This window comes from Myxocyprinus asiaticus, chromosome 14 (assembly GCF_019703515.2).
Source record: "Myxocyprinus asiaticus isolate MX2 ecotype Aquarium Trade chromosome 14, UBuf_Myxa_2, whole genome shotgun sequence".
Taxonomy (NCBI): Eukaryota; Metazoa; Chordata; class Actinopteri; order Cypriniformes; family Catostomidae; genus Myxocyprinus; species Myxocyprinus asiaticus.
The window spans coordinates 2,166,215-2,185,185 of record NC_059357.1 but is presented as its reverse complement, the minus strand read 5'-3'; the positions used below and the strand labels follow the sequence as shown (position 1 = coordinate 2,185,185).

At 41.0% G+C, this 18,971-nt stretch overlaps 2 protein-coding genes across 3 annotated transcripts in view; one reads left to right on the top strand and one right to left on the bottom strand.

Annotated features, from left to right (window-relative positions):
* LOC127451478 (nuclear pore complex protein Nup85-like) overlaps positions 1 to 4,338 on the top strand; it is a 17,187-nt gene extending 12,849 nt beyond the window's left edge. Inside the window, exon 19 of the mRNA XM_051716211.1 lies at positions 46 to 4,338. Coding sequence (XP_051572171.1) covers positions 46 to 144 — 99 coding nt within the window. The 3' untranslated portion in view covers positions 145 to 4,338. The remainder of the gene's footprint in view (positions 1 to 45) is intronic.
* On the bottom strand, positions 392 to 18,971 carry LOC127451477 (ADP-ribosylation factor-binding protein GGA3-like). 2 transcript variants are annotated; one of them, XM_051716210.1, is made up of 18 exons: positions 18,951 to 18,971; positions 18,718 to 18,836; positions 17,871 to 17,955; positions 17,692 to 17,767; positions 17,516 to 17,614; positions 15,508 to 15,631; positions 15,304 to 15,407; positions 14,647 to 14,727; positions 14,109 to 14,246; positions 13,543 to 13,624; positions 13,351 to 13,461; positions 12,072 to 12,323; positions 10,248 to 10,321; positions 9,953 to 10,095; positions 9,277 to 9,551; positions 7,362 to 7,531; positions 6,996 to 7,106; positions 392 to 6,732 (listed from the first exon to the last, which is right to left on the bottom strand). In XM_051716210.1, exons 2-18 carry the CDS (start codon positions 18,764 to 18,766, stop codon positions 6,622 to 6,624), a joined length of 2,085 nt encoding a protein of 694 aa, XP_051572170.1. In that variant the 5' UTR covers positions 18,767 to 18,836; positions 18,951 to 18,971; the 3' UTR covers positions 392 to 6,621. The 2 variants fall into 2 exon arrangements, with proteins under 2 accessions (XP_051572170.1, XP_051572169.1); XM_051716209.1 differs by having other exon boundaries at positions 18,718 to 18,960.

The window sequence follows — 18,971 nt, the reverse complement described above, 5'->3', positions numbered from 1 at the left end:
ATAATGTTTAGTTGTAAATTAGTTGTTTGGTCATATGTATTTCAGGAGGATGACATAGAGTCCACAAAGATGGAGCTGTTACGACTTGCTCTGGCCAGAAATCTCGCCATGGCCATCGTGAAAGAAGGAACGATAGAAACATGAATTCATGCCATCATGAATTTGATACCAGAAACTCTGTGTACTGTACATAATTCCATTTTTTTTATATATATATATAAATGTTTTCCAATATTTGCAAAATACAATCGTCGTTCTAATTCATTTGTTGTCATTTTAACAGGTCATATCGTGAATAATCTCATTTGTTTTGCTCTTTTGAATCAAGCAACCTTGACTGACATTATAGGTGGACTTCAGGGATTCAAATAACACACAGACTTCACATTAATCCGTTTAAATATTTTATTCTGCATGCATCGGAACAACCGGTTGATTTCAAGTAGGTGTAGCTGCAAGCCAGAGACCTCCAAATGGGGCGGAATCTCAAAGAGGGCGGGGTTACTCCAAAAAGGGGTTGTGCCAACTCCAAAAGGGGGTGTCACTTCCATATCGTCAATGGCGATTTGGAGCTCACGCCCCTTTTTGGAGCACTGCCTGCAGCTATACCCTACTCATTGATTTGGACTGTTTACTGTACAGACATGACTGACATTACATGTATAAATCCAGCTCACACACAGATTTCACCATTCAAAGCACTCCAGCGATGAGTAGAACATGTCAAGAGTTTAGAAGCAGCATTCACGCATTCTCACGTCAAAAGGAGATTTTGAGATTCTTAAAATGAATGTGTTGAACGGTAACAGACGTGTATGCGGAAATAGGTTTTTGCTGGCATATTTAGCTCAATATAACAGCTCACGACAGCATCACATCTCTGTCCTTTCTCCATCATCTCTTGTTCATTTCTGTATTCATTTAATTCAACATATCTCAAACCAGCTGCAGTTCTGGCACTGATTGGATGTAGTCTTTAATGCATTTCTACATTATGATGCATCATGATTAGGTTTGGATTGTGGAACAGTGGAATGTGTTCAGATACCCATGGTCAATCTAACAGACAGAAAACAGTGCCCTTTTATCCATGAATCTCTGAATGATCAATGAACAAATAAAGTGCAGTTTTGCTGTGTGTGCTAATAAGGCTAAAATATGAAGCCACGGATTTCCTACAGTATCTAAGATCACATCAGGCCTTTGTTTGATGAAATAAAACTCTGTCCATCTCTCTTATCAATTTTAAAACTATGCTCAGAGGGCTTAACATTACTATCTCAACATAACGGTCAACAGTTGATAAATTTGTGTAGTTAATAATCACAAACTGTACTCGGTAAACTAATGCCGTTATGGCCAATATCCTTCATCTCAAGAGCTGCATTCTGAATATCTCTACATGTATTTGGGCGAATCTCACAAACACATGTCAGAAACATATTTAACCCCAAAATAAAATAATATGTAACTTTATTTAGCATTAAGTAAATGAAGCCTATTTTTAGAACATTATTTTAATGACAATTAGGCAATTACATTTTCCACCCAAATGCTACTGTAATGCAAAAAATAAACTAATATTATAAATTAAATGTAATAAAATTATTTGTTGTAATTAGGTTTGTAATTCTCATTAGATTATCATGACTGTTATACAGACTGCCTGGACAATTCATATTTATTTTTTATTTAATTAAAATTAAATTTAAATTAGTGCACATACTATCATGGTATATACTTTACAATTTAAATTTTATATATATATATATATATATATATATATATATATATATATATATATATATATAAAAAATGTTTTTTTTTTTTGCATTACAGTACTGAAAATGTAGGTGAAAATGTGAATTTGGGTTATGAAAATAATGTCACAATGACAAAGTTCTTAATAAAATATAGTACAATAATTAGGGCTGTCGATTTAATGCATTAATTCAGTGTGATTAATTATATAAAAATAACGCGTTAAAAAAATCATCACATTTAATCATGCACCTGTACCTGCGCAATTCAAGCTTGAAGTACCATGTGTTTTCTCCAGGGGGCAGTAAGCAACACTCCAGCTGTACAGGCAATGTGCAGCTTATACAGAGAACAAACCAACCCTTCAGCACAACACGAGGACACGTTCTTGCCTACAAACACCGCTTGATGGAGCGCAAATCCAAACTATATAATATTAAACTACGTTTAACTTGACACAGTGAACTAAAAACAGTATGTTTATGACGCGACACAACCAAAGTGAGACGCTCCAAAAGCATCCGCCTGACGCAGGTGTACACTGACACGTCCTTAGACAAACCCTCATAATAAATCTCGGACTGATTGATGAATTCAATTACAAAATGGTTTGCTGTGAACTGTAGGCCAATGATTGACTTATGTTCAATAATATGCAAATAAACAATATATTGGATTCTAAAGAAACTTTTTGTATTGTCTTATCAACGCTTAACATGTCTGCCACAATAATGTCATTAGTTTTAATTATTGGAATATTATTTTTTTTAATAATATATATATTTGTAATTATTTCAATATAACTATTTATAATCATTTCATCATTATATATTGAATTATTGTTATTTGAGGGGCTTTCTTTTCATTTTTTCCCCCTTTTTCTCCCAATTTGGAATGCCCAATTCCCAATACGCTCTAAGTCCTTCGTGGTCGCATAGTGATTCGCCTCAGTCCGGGTGGCGGAGGAGGAATCCCAGTTGCCTCCGTGTCTGAGACAGTCAACCCGCACATCTTATCACGTGGCTTGTTGAGCGTGTTGCCACGGAGACATAGTGCGTGTGGAGGCTTCACGCCATCCACCGCGGCAACCACGCTCAATTCACCATGCGCCCCACCGTGAACAAACCACATTATAGCGACCATGAGGAGGTTACCCCATGTGACTCTACCCTCCCTAGCAACCGGGCCAATTTGGTTGCTTAGGAGACGGAGTGGAGTCACTCAGCACGCCCTGGGATTCGAACTAGCGAACTCCAGGGGTGGTAGCCAGCGTATTTTACCACTGAGCTACCCAGGCCCCTTTTGAGGGGCTTTCTTAACAAATATTTATATATGCGATTAATTGTGATTAATCGGCAATCGATTGACAGCCCTAATAATAATAATAATAATATAATAAAAAATTAGGCTTCATTTTCTTTATGCAAAATATAATTTCTAATTTCTTTCATTTGAATTTATGGTGAAATATGACCTGGACCGGTTTCGTGAGATACACCCAATTCTGCTAAACTTTAGGAAGCGACGCAACGTAAATATGTGATATAATTAAATAAACTAAGCTAATATTGTCAATAAAGGCCGTTCAATATCAGAGATCTTAAAACTCAAAAATCTCTGCTGAGTAAACTCCAAACGCTCATCTAGCAGTCATAAATAAAAGCAGACACAGAACTGAACTTTAAAACATAAGATAAAAAACATAAAAATTAAGAAAACTAATTACACTGAATCATTGTTCTACTCGGACTGTATGTGTGTGTAAACTCGTTTTACTGCAGGTACATTCTCACACTTTAAAAGCTGTCGATCAGCTATAGTTCTAGAAACAGCAAACTTCAAATGCATGTTTAAGAGTATTTTAACAGCTGTAATTGTCAGAATAGAGTGAAATAATGGTAAAAATATACTCCACAGACAGCAGCAAGGTCATGTGACACCATCAGTATCATCTCAGCTTCTGAATTTACCACAGTAATTGTACTTCCTTCCAAAATACCATAGTTACTATAGTTGTTACTTTCAACAAATGGGTACAAAAAATGGGTTAGTCTCTTTCTTTTCTTTCAACAAAGTAGTAGGTGCTTAACCTCAAGAAAATGTACACTTTATATAATATACTTTAATAAACAACCCTGTTACCACAATTTGGGACAGTTCTGAAAACAGTGGCTGAGTTGTGTGGTTACTTTAGTTTTTTTATCTGGCAATAAACATTCTATCTATCTGTCAAGATATACTGTATATATACACCGATGAGCCAAAACATTATGACCACCTGCCTAATATGGTGTTGATCCTCCGCGTGCTGCCAAAACAGCACCGACCCGCCGATGCATGGACTCTACAAGACCCCTGAAGGTGTCCTGTGGTATCTGGCACCAAGACATTAGCAGCAGATCCTTCAAGTCATGTAAGTTGCGAGGTGGAGCCGCCGTGGATCGGACTTGTTTGTCCAGCACATCCCATAGATGGTCAATCGGATTGAGATCTGGGGAATTTGGAGGCCAGGGCAACACCTCGAACCCTTCATCATGTTCCTCAAACCATTCCCGAACAATGCGTGCAGTGTGGCAGGGCGCATTATCCTGCTGAAAGTGGCCACTGCCATCAGGGAATACCATTGCCATGAAGGGGTGTACCTGGTCTGCTACTATGTTTAGGTAGGTGGCACGTGTCAAATTGACATCCACATGAATGGCCAGACCTAGGGATTCCCAGCAGAACATTGAAGCTCCTGACCCGTATATGCATGATTTTATACACTGCAGCCACATGATTGGCTGGTTAGATAATCGCATGGATAAAGAATAACATTCTGAGATGTGGGTTGGCGCTGTTTTGGCGGCACGAGGGGGACCTACACAATATTAGGCAGGTGGTTTTAATGTTGTGGCTGATCGGGGTATGTGTGTGTGTGTGTGTGTGTGTGTGTGTGTGTGTGTGTGTATGTATATATATATCACTTAGTAAATGCTAGCTAGTTTGTACCGGTAGTTGGTTTGTAGTTATCCATTATATTTCCCATAAATTATAGAATATATGTGTAAAACCCTGCCTTTATAGCTTTAAAAATGTATTTTGATTCTTCCTTGCGGCAGGGCTCCAGACTGCGTCTAAATGGTCGCATTTTGCAGCCGTTTTTCCCGCCGGTGCATCTAAGTTTCGTTACAGGTCGCACTGTTGCGACTACAATGTTGGCCAACTCTCCCTCTTTCTCTCCATTTATGCGATGCGATTATAGTTTAAAACCACATTAAACAGCCCGACATCCTGAACAGCACTGACAAGATGAACATGAGCACAGATATAAACATGACTTTTCACACATCAGCGCATTTAAACAATTACCAGGTATTTAGTAAAGTAACACTAACTGTATTAACTATAGTATTTTAGGCAGAAATACATTCATAATAAATATCATACTACTGCTATCACATTTATAATAGGCTACATTAGGGGAGTGAGGGAATATCATATGTTTCTTACAACTGTGGCCGTTCCTAAATGTTTATGTATTTATAGTTTTAAATTTGTATTAGAAATCATTTGACTAATCATGGTAGTGACAATCCATGCTTGGTTTTACCTGTGGTTATCATGGTCTGGTTAACCACAGTTAAAATTATACACTACTATATGGTACATTTTCATAAGGGCAAATGCTAAATAAAATAGATGACATTCCTGTTGTTAATACCAGTAAATTTACATACTGTATGTATACCAACTCCAAATCAACACCTTACTGTCGAATGAGCATTTCAGTGGGGCAAACTATTCAATATGACTGGTAATTGGACTTATTTTTGTCATATAATAATAATAAAAATAATAGCACTTTTATTAGTAGTTTCTGTCTTAAAATTGTTCATTTTATAGGCCCCAGAATTCAACCCCCCACGGCGCCACCGGTGCTACCAAATAAGGTGCTGGTGCCACCAGCTGTAGAACTTGGTGGCACCGGTGCCACTGCTCTCAAATGTTAGTCTGGAGCCCTGTTGCGGTAAATCACAATTATTGTTACAGAGTCTTTCAGACAATCTTAGAATACATTTTCCTGGGGGCCTGGGTAGCTCAGCGAGTAAAAACACCGATTAGCACCCCTGAAGTCGCGAGTTCGAATCCAGGGTGTGCTGAGTGACTAGCCAGGTCTCCTAAGCAACCAAATTGACCCGGTTGCTAGGGAGGGTAGAGCAACCAGGCCAATTTGGTTGTCACCTGGGGTAACCTCCTCGTGGTCGCTATAATGTGGGTCTCGCTCTCGGTGGGGCGCATGGTGAGTTGTGCGCGGAGAATAGCGTGAAGCCTCCACACGCGCTACGTCTCCGCGGTAACGCGCTCAACAAGCCACGTGATAAGATGCGCGGATTGACTGTCTCAGACGTGGAGGCAACTGAGATTCGTCCACCACCACCCGGATTGAGATGAGTCACTACGCCACCACGAGGACTTAGAGCGCATTGGGAATTGGGCATTCCAAATACATTTTCCTGTCATTTTAATCATTTTTTGATGACAGTGTTGGTGAATATCAAGTTACCACAGATTAACTGTAGTAAATATGGTATTTTTGCAGAAATGGTGTATTATTGTAATGACAGCTCGCAAAAGATCTCCAAAGCATCTCCAGTTCAGATGTGTGTTTTCTGAAGACTTTGCGTAACTGTATTAGTCTCTAGTTTAAGTTTTTGCACAAATTTCAGGCATCAAATGCTGTTTGACGATGCTACAAAACAATTCTGATTGAAAAATAAATATCAACTGGACAAATTAATGAAAATACTTGGGAGTGAATGGTTTAGAGTTCAAGCAGGTAAACAGCGCTGCAGTTATGTAGATCTGCGGTGGAAGATTCTAGAGGGAACCCCATCTGTCCGCTGGAGGAAACTGATCGAGCTCTCTGACCTCAGAGTACTGCCGATCTCCCAACAGATACGTCAACTTAAACCGCAAACGCACCTGCTCCTGAAACACAAACACATACAATAATGGAGTGGATTTGCTCCAGGACTAACAGTAAGAGCACATGAAACATCTCTTAAAATAACAAATCCACCATTGTCAATCATTTGTGTTAGAAATTATTAGCGTTCAATGGGAACTTAATAGGGAATATGAGCACTGAGGAAATGTGGGGGGGGGATTATTCCTGACGTACATAATGAGCAAAGGTATGGTTAGGATGTAAAAATGTCACTAGCTCAGTGTGCATATATGTGTTTTCTTACCTTCAGAGGGTTTGCCAGCAGCATGACCTGAGTGATGGAGGCGGGGGGCAGGATGGGGTTAAAGGGAGCGATCTCTGTACCTGAAGGAGGTTGAAGCTTCACCTGCATAGACTGACACAAACACACAGGTCAGAGGTCAAAGGGCAGGTTAAAGCAGAGGTCAATGGAAATGTTGAAAGGTCAATCAGTGCATTGTTGCATATTAAAACATTACAGTAATAGTGTGTTGAGGGAGATTTGTTTAACGGAATCTTCAAGTCAGATTAATTCTGTTAAATAAGAGGGTTATTATGTCACTACCAAAGTGACTTGAATATATCACATGAAAAGGTAAAGCTGCGTTCACAGCTGAAGATGAGATGATACCTTGGGCACGGCTGACTGTAGCAGTATATTCCTCACAGGTAACGGAGCCGTGTTGATCAGAGACACCACGATAACCAGGACATCTGGTCTACCCGGCGGGCAGTCCATCGCAAAGTGCATCAGAACACGAACTCCGTCTTTATCGTAAACCGTCACAGGCAACACTTTACCTGAGGAGGTCAACAGCACGTTACATTACAAATGACAAGGGTCTTATGGGTAGGGTCTGGGTCTGATGGGGTCTGGTCTTGGTCTTAGTCTGGTCTTATGGGGTCTAGTATTGGTCTAGGACAGTGATTCCAACCCTGTTCCTGGAGCCCCCCCTAACACTACACATTTTGGATATCTCCCTAATCAAACACACCTGATTCAACTCATCATCTCGTTAGTAGAGACTCCACAACCTGAATTGGGTGTGTCAGATAAGTGAGATGCACAAAATGTGCACTATGGGGGCCTCCAGGAACAGGGTTGGGAACCACTGGGACATCCAAGGTCTGGTATTGATCTAGATCTGGTCATATGGGGTCTATTCTTGGTCTGTGTCTTAAAGGGGGTCTAGTCTTAGTGGGTCTTAAGGGAAGCTGATTTTGGTTTGGGTCTTAGAGTGGTCTAGTCTTGGTCTGGGTTTTATGGGGTCTGTTATTGGATTTAGTCTGGTCTTATGGGGTCTTGTATTGGTTTAAGTCTGGTTGAATGGGGTTTATTCTTGGTCTGGGTCTTAAGGGGGTTCAGGTCTTTTTTTTAATCTGGGGGAGTCTAGTCTTGGTGGGTTTTATGGGGTCTGATATTGGTGTAGGTCTGATTTAATGGGGTCTAGTCTTGGTCTGTGTCTTAAAGTGGGTCCAGTCTTGGTGAGTCTTAAGGGGTCTTGTCTTGGTCTTACAGGGTCTAGTATTGGTCTAGGACATCCAAGGTCTAGTATTGGTCTAGGTCTGGTCTAATGGGGTCTATTCTTGGTCTGGGTTTTTAAGGGGTGTCTAGTGTTGGTGGGTTATGTGGGGCAGGGGGTCTGGTATTGGTCTGGCTCTTGTTGGGTTTTACGGGGTATGGTCTAGGTCTGGTCTAATGGGGTCCAGTCTTCATCCATGACTTAGGGGGGTCTAGACTTGGTCTGGGACAGCCAAGTTCTGTTTTTTGTCTAGGTCTAAAAGTATGTGGTCTATTCTTGGTCTGGGTCTTAAAGTTGGTCTAAGGTTGGTGGGTCTAGGGTGAGTCTAGTCTTGGTGGGTTATATGGGGTCTGGTATTGGTCTAGGTCTGCTCTAATGTGGTCCAGTTTTGGTCTGGGTCTTATGGGGGTCTAGTCTTGGTCTGGGTCTTATGAGGTTTGGTATTGGTCCAGGACATTCAAGGTCTGGTTCTGGTCTAAGTCTGATTGTATGTGGTCTATTTTTGGTCTGGGTCTTAAGGGTGGTCTAGTCTTGGTGGGTCTGGGGTCTAGTCTTGATGGGTCATATGGGGTATGATATTGGTCTGGGTCTTAGAGGGTCTAGTCCTGGTCTGCATCTTTTGTTGTCTTGTATTGAAGGGGTCTAGTCACGGTGGGTCTTATGGGGTCTGGTACTGGTCTGGGTCTAGTCCTGGTCTGCATCTTTTGTTGTTTTGTACTGAAGGGGTCTAGTCATGGTGGGTCATATAGGGTCTGGTATTGGGCTGCATCTCAGGATGGGGGCGTCTTTGGGGATCTGGTCTTGTTTCTGGGTCTTAGGGGGTCTGCTATCAGTTTGTTTTTAGGCCTGAGGGGGTCTGTTATGGTGAGGAAGTCTTGTCACATACTGTTGGTGTAATCGATTCATTGTTTCAAACTGAATTATTTCAGCTCATCGACTTAATTAGAACTGAGTTCAACCCAGATAAACACTTGTCCATACACTTTACTGAAAGTCATTCATATCCGCATTGTGTTCACTTACTTGGTCTGATGGATTCGAGGGGGATGTGGAGGTTAGACAGGCTGGGCTCAGAGCTCTGCGCTGAGCTGCTCTGATGACAGTGAGACAGGGAAGAAAAGGGCTGAAAGAACGGGCTGCCCGGTGCAGAACCGCCCGTCACCGCATAAGCCCGGGCAACAGCGGGCGAGCCAGGCAACGCAGCGCTCACAAATGGGTTAATGGGCTGAAGAGGGGCTGCCATGGAGCTCATTACACCTCCAGAAAGACCAAAACTACCACCAGCGATTCCGCTCAGACTAGAGACAATAGAGAGACGGACAGACAGTGTCGAACTGAAATCTCACTTTATCAGACTAAAGATTTACTTCAGCTGTAGTGTTATCAGATAACACTCTCATTCGATACATACTCCTAGTCTTGCTTTTTACTGTCTATTTAGGCACCAAAATTAGGTCTCCTCTTATAAGTCACCATTTAGCTGTCAAATGGAATATTTGTGGAACACTTAAAGCTGTGCAGGTAGGCAGCTTACTAGGGTTTGGAACCATGGAGAAACTGATTACACCAGTCAGGTTCCCTGTTTCTCAACCCAGCTTGACATCTACAGTCCATCCATTCAAATTTCTAGTTTCCATTCATTCATTCAAAGATCTAGATGCTAAACATTACACACATCCCTCATGAGAAGAGCATTTACCCCTTTCCAGCTCCAAACTCAAGCATGGAGAGATCCTGCAACCCCTGACTGAAAGCCGGTGTGTGTGAGGTTGTGTGTGTTGTTGGAAAGATGGTGCTTGGTGCTGAGATGTTCCCAAACAGGTCCAGGCCTGGATCAGGAGCCTGAGAGGAAGATTTTATGTGAGAGAAAAACAGGGTGTGAATTACAGGTGTTTGGGGTGTCTGACATCAAAATTCCTGACCCCCCAAAAAAAAAGAAATTGCATGAAAGAAAGTTGCTACATTTTGGTTGCACAAGACCAGCTATCTCTTACCTGTAAGGAGGTCCATTGACCAGATAATTCATCCAACTTTGGTCTGTTTGGCACGGAGGGTGGATCATTTAGTCCTAAAAATGATGTATGAGAGGTCATAGCTCAGACAGCAAGTGCAACCTCTTATAATCATGCAGAATATCTACAGTTGAAGTCAGAAGTTTACATACACTTAGGCTGAAGTCATTAAAACTAATTTTTTAACCACTCCACAGATTTCGTATTAGCAAACTATAGTTTTGGCAAGTCATTTAGGACATCTACTTTGTGCATGTCATGAGTAATTTTTCCAACAATTGTTTACAGACAGATTGTTTCACTTTTAATTGACTATATCACAATTCCAGTGGGTCAGAAGTTTACATACACTAAGTTAACTGTGCTTTTAAGCAGCTTGGAAAATTCCAGAAAATGATGTCAAGCCTTTAGACAATTAGCCAATTAGCTTCTGATAGGAGGTGTGGATGTATTTTAAGGCCTAACTTCAAACTCAGTGACTCTCTGCTTGACATCATAGAAATCAGCCAAGACCTCAGAAAAACAATTGTGGACCTCCACAAGTCTGGTTCATCCTTGGGAGCAATTTCCAAACGCCTGATTGTACCACGTTCATCTGTACAAACAATAATACTCAAGTATAAACACCATGGGACCACACAGCCATCATACCGCTCAGGAAGGATATGCATTCTGTCTCCTAGAGATGAACATAGTCTGGTGCGAAAAGTGCAAATCAATCCCAGAACAACAGCAAAGGACCTTGTGAAGATGCTGGAGGAATCAGGTAGACAAGTATCTATATCCACAGTAAAACGAGTCCTATATCGACATAACCTGAAAGGCTGCTCAGCAAGGAAGAAGCCACTGCTCCAAAAACGGCATTAAAAAGCCAGACTACAGTTTGCAAGTGCACATGGAGACAAAGATCTTACTTTTTGGAGAAATGTCCTCTGGTCTGATGAAACAAAATGGAACTTTTTGGTCATAATGACCATCGTTATGTTTGGAGGAAAACGGGTGAGGCTGGCAAAGAACACCATCCCAACCGTGAAGCATGGGGGTGGCAGCATCATGTTGTGGGGGTGCTTTGCTGCAGGAGGGACTGGTGCACTTCACAAAATAGATGGCATCATGAGGAAGAAAACTGATGTGGATATATTGAAGCGACATCTCAAGACATCAGCCAGGAAGTTAAAGCTCGGTCACAAATGGGTCTTCCAAATGGACAATGACCCCAAGCATACCTCCAAAGTTGTGGCAAACTGGCTCAAGGACAACAAAGTCAAGGTATTGGAGTGGCCATCACAAAGCCCTGACCTCAATCCGATAGAAAATTTGTGGGCAGAACTGAAAAAGCGTGTGCGAGCAAGGAGGCCTACAAACCTGACTCCGTTACACCAGTTCTGTCTGGAGGAATGGGCCAAAATTCCAGCAACTTATTGTGAGAAGCTTGTGGAAGGATACCCAAAACATTTGACCCAAATTAAATAATTTAAAGGCAATGCTACCAAATACTAACATAGTGTATGTAAACTTCTGACCCACTGGGAATGTGATGAAAGAAATAAAAGCTGAAATAAATAATTCTCTCTACTATTATTCTGACATTTCACATTCTTAAAATAAAGTAGTGATCCCAACTGACCTAAAACAGGGAATGTTTTCTACGATTAAATGTCAGGAATTGTGAAAAACTGAGTTTAAATGTATTTGGCTAAGGTGTATGTCAACTTCTGACTTCAACTGTACTCATACAAACATAAATACATTAGTATCTACTCATATATGTGTCAAAATGCTTCATCAAAGGCAATCAAACAATACCGAGAGACAAGAGTTCATCATCCAGAAGCGAGAGGGACGTTTGCTGCTCTGGGGGTTTGTGATTGGGGCTGCTCGTTTGACTGCTGTGACCGCCACCCAATCGACAAGGAGGCGGCGGCAGCACGGGGAAGGAAGAGGCCATGGGATTGGTCAAGGGGACCTGAGGAGAAGGAGCAGGAAGAGGGACTGTTGGGGGAGAGGAAGGTTCATCCAGACCAGTCAGATCAATCAATGTGCCTGTGGTCTCACATCCTGAGGAAGTAAGGAAGAACAAAGGAAAGGAGCAAACAAGGTAGGAAAGAAAGAAAGAAAAAAATGATGGAAGGAGGGAAGGAAGAGAGAATGAAGGACAGAAGAAATGAAGAAGGGGAAGGAAGGAAGGGAAAACAGGAAAAAAGCAAACAAAGTAGAAAAAAGGAAGGAAAGACAGATAAACAAAGGAAAGGAGCAAAAAAGGTAGGGAAAAAAAAGGAATTATGGGAGGGAAGGAAGGAAAGAAGGAATAATGACAGACAGAAGAAAGAAGGGAAGAATGAAAAAGGAAGAAATGGAAAACAAAGGGAAGGAGCAAACAAGGTAGAAAGGAAAGAAAGAAAGGAAGTAAGGAGGAATGAAGGAAAGAGGGAAAGAGCAAGGGAGGAAGAAAGGAAGGAAAGGAAGTAAGGAGGAATGAAGGAAAGGGAAAGAGCAAGGGAGGAATGAAGGAAAGGAGGAAGGAAGGAAGGGAAAACAAAGGAAATGAGCAAACAAGGTAGGAAAGAAGAAAGGAAGTAAAGAGGAATGAAGGAAAGAGGGAACGAGGAAGGAAGGGAAAACAAAGGAAGGAGCAAACAGGAAGGAAGGAGGAAAGGAAGGAAAGAAAGAAAAATTAAGGAAGGCATGAAGTAAAGAGGAATGAAGCAAAGAGGGAAAGAGCAAGGGATGAAGCAAGGAAAGGAGGAAGGAAGGAAGGAAGGAAGAACAAATGAAAGAGCAAACAGGAAGGAAGGCATGAAGTAAGGAGGAATGAAGGAAGGAGGAATGAAGCAAGGAAGGAAGAGTGATGGACAGAAAAAATGAAAGAAGAAGGGAAGGAAGGAAAGAAAAAAGAATGCAGGAAGTAAGGAGGAATGAAGGAAAGAGGGAAGGAGGAAGGAGGGAGAAAAAGGAAGGTAGAGAGAAAGAAAGAAAGAAAATAAAGTCAATTGGTATCATACTATTCATCATACTAATCATACTATTTATTCTCCAGTCATTCAAACAGTAACACAACAGTGAGATATCACTGAACGGTCGTTACCGGTTGCTGGTCTGGGATCTTCAACCTCGCTCTCGTCCACCTGCCCTTCCACGATTTGTTTATAAGAGCTGATTACTCTTGACAAATCATCATTTGCCTTGAGAATATCACCTAAAAGAAAACAGGGAGCAGACATTTCATGCATTTCATTCTCAAAGAATTTCATCTTACTTCATCACATGGCACTTTTACCTAAACTGGAGTCATTATCCTCGGCTTCAGTGGCCAGTTTGAAAGCGGTGCGTCTGAGTTTGTCACAGCGGTCATACAGCTCCTGTGCACAGACATCAGGTCACATGTGAGAGCTGCTAGTGTCATGGGTACATCAGCTCATAATAGTCCATTTATTATGGATGTTCTCATAGTAACCACTTGAACGTAGCTTTACACTGTGTTAAGTTGCTAAGGAGGTTTTCCATGGGTTCAAGATAGTTGAAGACTGTCCGAGCTGGTTTTGGTGGATGATCATCTGGAATGTCAGCCGGTGGGGCTTAGATTGACCTAGCAGACTGTCATGGTCAATCTGGTTTGAACTACTGAACTACCTTGGCTTAGCTGATGGAGACTCATGAGCTAACCAAGTAACCAGCTGCCATGTTCCACCTAATCTTAGCCTGACCTAGTATTTAAAGTCCCCATAATTACCTCAGGGTCTCTCTAAATATTAACTTTCCTATTCGCAGAATTTATAGTCTCTATAAGATCACTGTACATTAGGCTCTTTATTCATATAAAATATTTGCAGAATCAAGACTCACCTTGATGAGCTCGTGGTCGGCGTCCGATGATCTGTCCCTGTCGTAATGACTCAACATCTCTCCCAGGAGCTTCACGTTGTTGTCGACCTCCTCCAGTGTGTGGATGCGTTTGGTCATCTTCTGCACCCGAGCTTCATCCTGCATATACGACACAGCTTTAATCTCTTATATCTGTGAGATAGCTTCACATCTCTAAGGATGCTAGACTGGAATTCTCACGTTTATTCCTCTTCCCTGCAGAAAACTCCAGCTAAAATGGGATGCCATCTGTTTTTAAATGGTTTCTAGCTGATCCAAGCTGGTTGAGATGTTCGATCAGTTGGACTATTAAATTGTGGGGCCAAGATCGACCAAGTAGACCATCTTGGTCAACATTTTTCGAGTCAGTACACCACCTTGGCTAAGTTGGGGACATGGTTGAACCGTGCTGAACCCTAACGTACCCTAACCTTAAGCTGGTTCAACCTGGTTCGTCCAGTAGAGATGTGGAAGATACAAACCTACGGCTCTTCTTTAGATCCATTTAATATTCCCTCACCTCTTTCACCATGTTTTTAATGAGTCTGTTTGCCTCCTGAAGGTCTTCTGGGTTTTTGCTCCTCAGAAGTTCGGCCAACAGCTGCACATACATCACAGAACATCACAAAGTTATAAACTATAAACAGTTTCTGTGCTTTCAAAAGGGATAGAAGGTCTAGTTAAATGTAATTTCATACTGAACATGCAGTATTTATTTTTTTTTTCACCCAATTTGGAATGCCCAATTCCCAATGTGCTTTTTAAGTCCTTGTGGTCGCGTAGTGATTCGCCTCAGTCCGGGTGGCGGAGGACGAATCCCAGTTGCCTCCACATCTGAGACCATCAACCCGCGCATCTTATCATGTGGCTTGTTGAGTGCATTGCCATGGAGACATAGCATGTGTGGAGGCTTCACGCCATCCATCGCGGCAACCACGCTCAACTCACCACGCGCCCCACCGAGAACGAACCACATTATAGCGATCACGAGGAGGTTACCCCATGTGACTCTACCCTCCCTAGCAACCGGGCCAGTTTGGTTGCTTAGGAGACCTGGCTGGAGTCACTCAGCTGAACGTGCAGTATTTAATGCAGTTGGCCAAAGCTGTAATCAATCACGCAATTTGCCGCGATTCAATTCAAATAAAATCTCTGATGATGCCATCAGGTGTCTCACCTTCCCCATGTCCTCGTTGTCAAACACAGGGTTTTTGGGGCGCGTGGGAGGCGACGGAACGAGTGTTTTATCTGCAGTCAGTTCTGGATCTGACATTATGAGACCTGAGAGATAAAGAGAAGACTCAGTATGAAACAGAACAAATGACATTAAGTTTATGTATCTCTGCTTTGAGACAGCAGGAGCTGATGAGTAAATTCTAACCTTGTCTCTTGAGTGTCTGGTAAGCCTCTGATATTTTGGCCTCATTAGGAAACGCTACCGTCCAACTGTACAACATCTCAATGATCTTACTCTTCACCTTCTCAGAGACACTGTCTCCCATGTACTGAAACACACACACAGTTTTGTTTCAGAGCAACAAGACACATGAGTTTAACACATAAATGCATGGGGGTTTTGCCAAACATTGTTACATACTCAGGTCTTAAAGGAATATTTTGTGTTCAATACAAGTTAGGCTCAATTGACAGCACTTGTGGCATAATGCTGATTACCACAAAATTGTATTTTGACTTGCACCTCCTTTTCTTTAAAAAAAGCAAACGTCAGTGGGCCTGGGTAGCTTAGTGAGTACTGACGCTGACTACCACACCTGGAGTTGTGAGTTTGAATCCAGGGCATGCTGAGTGACTCCAGCCAGGTCTCCTAAGCAACCAATTGGCCCGGTTGCTAGGGAGGGTAGAGTCACATGGGGTAACCTCCTCGTGGTCACTATAATGTGGTTCTCGCTCTCGGTGGGGCATGTGGTGAGTTGTGTGTGGATGCCGCGGAGAATAGCGTGAAGCTTCCACACGCGCAACTTCTCCGCAGTAACGCGCTCAACAAGCCACATGATAAGATGCGCGGATTGACGGTCTCAGACGCGGAGGCAACTGAGATTCATCCTCCACCACCCGGATTGAGATGAGTCACTATGCCACTACGAGGACTTGGAGCGCACTGGGAATTGGGCATTCCAAATTGAAAAAAAAAAAAAAAAGCAAAAATCTGGATTACAGTTAAGCGCTTACAATGGAAGTTAATGGGGCCAATTTTCTTTTTTAATGTTAAAATACTCACTTTTTCAAAAGTATAGCCACAAGACGTAAACAATATGTGTGTTAACATGATTTTAGTGTGATAAAATCACTTACTAACCGCATCTATGTAAAGTTATATCCACTTTTACAACTTAGTTGCCATGACAATGTAGTCAGCAAATTCTAAAACCCTAAAATGACTGTAAAAATGATTATTTAAACAACTTTACAGCTCAAATAATACACCAGTTTTACAGAATAATGTAAGTTATTTTATAAAATTATAAGCTTCACATTTTTGCCTTTAAACCCTCCAAAAATTGGCCCCCTTGACTTCCATTGTAAGTGCCTCACTGTAACCTCCATTTTTGCTTTTTTAAAGAAAAGGAGGGACGAGTTGAAATAATTTTTGTGGTAATCCGCATTATGCCACAAATGCTGTCGATTGAGCTTAACTTGTGTTGAACCCGAAATATTCCTTTAAGCGACCCGGCACGACACACAACTTGCATAATTTCAGTAGTACACCCAAACGACAATAGCCAAATCATACTGTTTATGTGTTAACCTTGCTATAGTTTACTTCCATGTTTCTTCTTCGTCAAATAGCAATGTCAAATGTAAATCAAGTCAATCATTGAAACATCCGTGCCACCTTAAGTAAGAAAAAGCATGTATAATATGTATGTGTACACGCATATATATATATATATATATATATATAAAACACTGATAATTCGCCATTGTTGCACAGAAAATCAACATGTAGTAGTCATTTGTACTTATTTGTCATCTTATAAACAAATAAATATATATCCTGTGATAGTAAACTAATATAGATATGAAATAATCATGAAAATATGATTTATGGAAGTGTGAAAAAAAAAAAAAAACAGAGACACTATTACATATCACGGGTCTTTAATGACCCTATACACTTTTGGTAATTAAGCAGTTATATATATTTAAAAAAAAAAAATTGTTGTTGCAATTTTGCCATTTTCTTTATTATTACACTATTCAGAAGAGAAAGGTTGAGGAATACTAAAGAGGTGTGGGCATAATTCCAAAAATGGATGGTTGAGGTCCCGGGTCACTAAAGACCCAAGGTATGCATTAAAGGGTTAATGTATGTTTAATATTAGACATTTATTTCTAATTATGTCGTGTGTGTTACAAGATGCACTAACCTTGGGTGAAACCACTTTGATCAACTCATTTAAAAACCTATATTTGGCTATTTCATTGTGAAATCTTCGGCCACAGTTCTTCATACAAGCCTCTAGTACCTGTGGAAGCAGATAAACATACAATTATCTGTAAATGAAACTCAATCATTGGGAAATAGCATTAAAACAACAGTTACCGTCAGAGCCTGAAGGGCTTCCCATTCTTGTGGTGAATGTATTTTGTGAGCGAGCAGTCTCACAGCTATCTGAGGACTATAAACACACACACACACACACACACAGAAACAGATAGAATGAGAAAAGAATCCATATGAAACAACTTAGTTTCCTGTTGTGTTGGATTACAGATGCGTACCCTTCCAACTCCTTATTGACCTGGTCACAAAACCCGATTATATATTCCCAGTCTTCCTGGCGGTTTGTCGGGTGTGTGGCTTTATCTGTGGAGGACACGAACAATCGGGCCTGTTGTATTCTGTTTTTGTGATACACTGGCACAACAATCAGCGACACACTGTTAATCTCAGGGGCCACAAGAAGGAAGCGGCCCCAACTTTTGGAAAATATAAATTCTTCCATATTACAATCGATAATGTAAAGAAAGTGTATTTTTTGTACCCTTTTAAAAAGTACTGTGGTGGCCAGAAAAAACAAACAAACAAACAAAAAACACTGTATTACCATGGTATCTTTTGGTTATATGTCATACTGAATCTGTACTAAGTGTACTGTTAAACACTTCGGATAAAACACCAGCTACAGTAGATGACTAATAAGTAATTAATTAGTAATATCTTCTGTAAGACGCTAAACAACATCTATGCACTTTGTGTTCAACACTCATCATACACACTGAATTTATCAATCGTACCATAGTGAAGGTTTGGCTAATGAATATTAATTATTACACATGACGTTCGCGTAGTGGGCCTAATTAATTGGCTGAATGGCTGACGTTGGTAGGCGGGCGCTGGCGAATTAACGAATCCCACTATGAGGAAGGATTGCGTTATGAATATTAATTAGAACACGTGCCCAAGCAACGTCAGTCAGATCTGATTAATATTCATAAGCGAAGCCTTCGTCATAGTAGGACTCGTAATTTTGCGGAACAGGGCCGTTATTACTATTTACAATGGACACATTTAACAGCAAGAATATTTAAATCTGTTATTAAATGTAAATTATATTAAGGCACGTACTGAGCCAGGATTCGAGCGATTCTCCTTCCTGAAACGCCATGATCCTCATTTAAAGCTCTGGCTCCGTAAATCCGCGCATTTCTCCAAGATAAAACGCCGACAGTCATCAAATGACACTGCTTATAATAAAAACAAACATCCTGTGTTTACTCCGTGTCCTGATATGGCGATAAAACACTGTCTTGTTTATTTATTAAATAAATATAGTATCAGCCGGCAGTATCATCAGCTACCTGAATGGAGGTCCTTGAAAG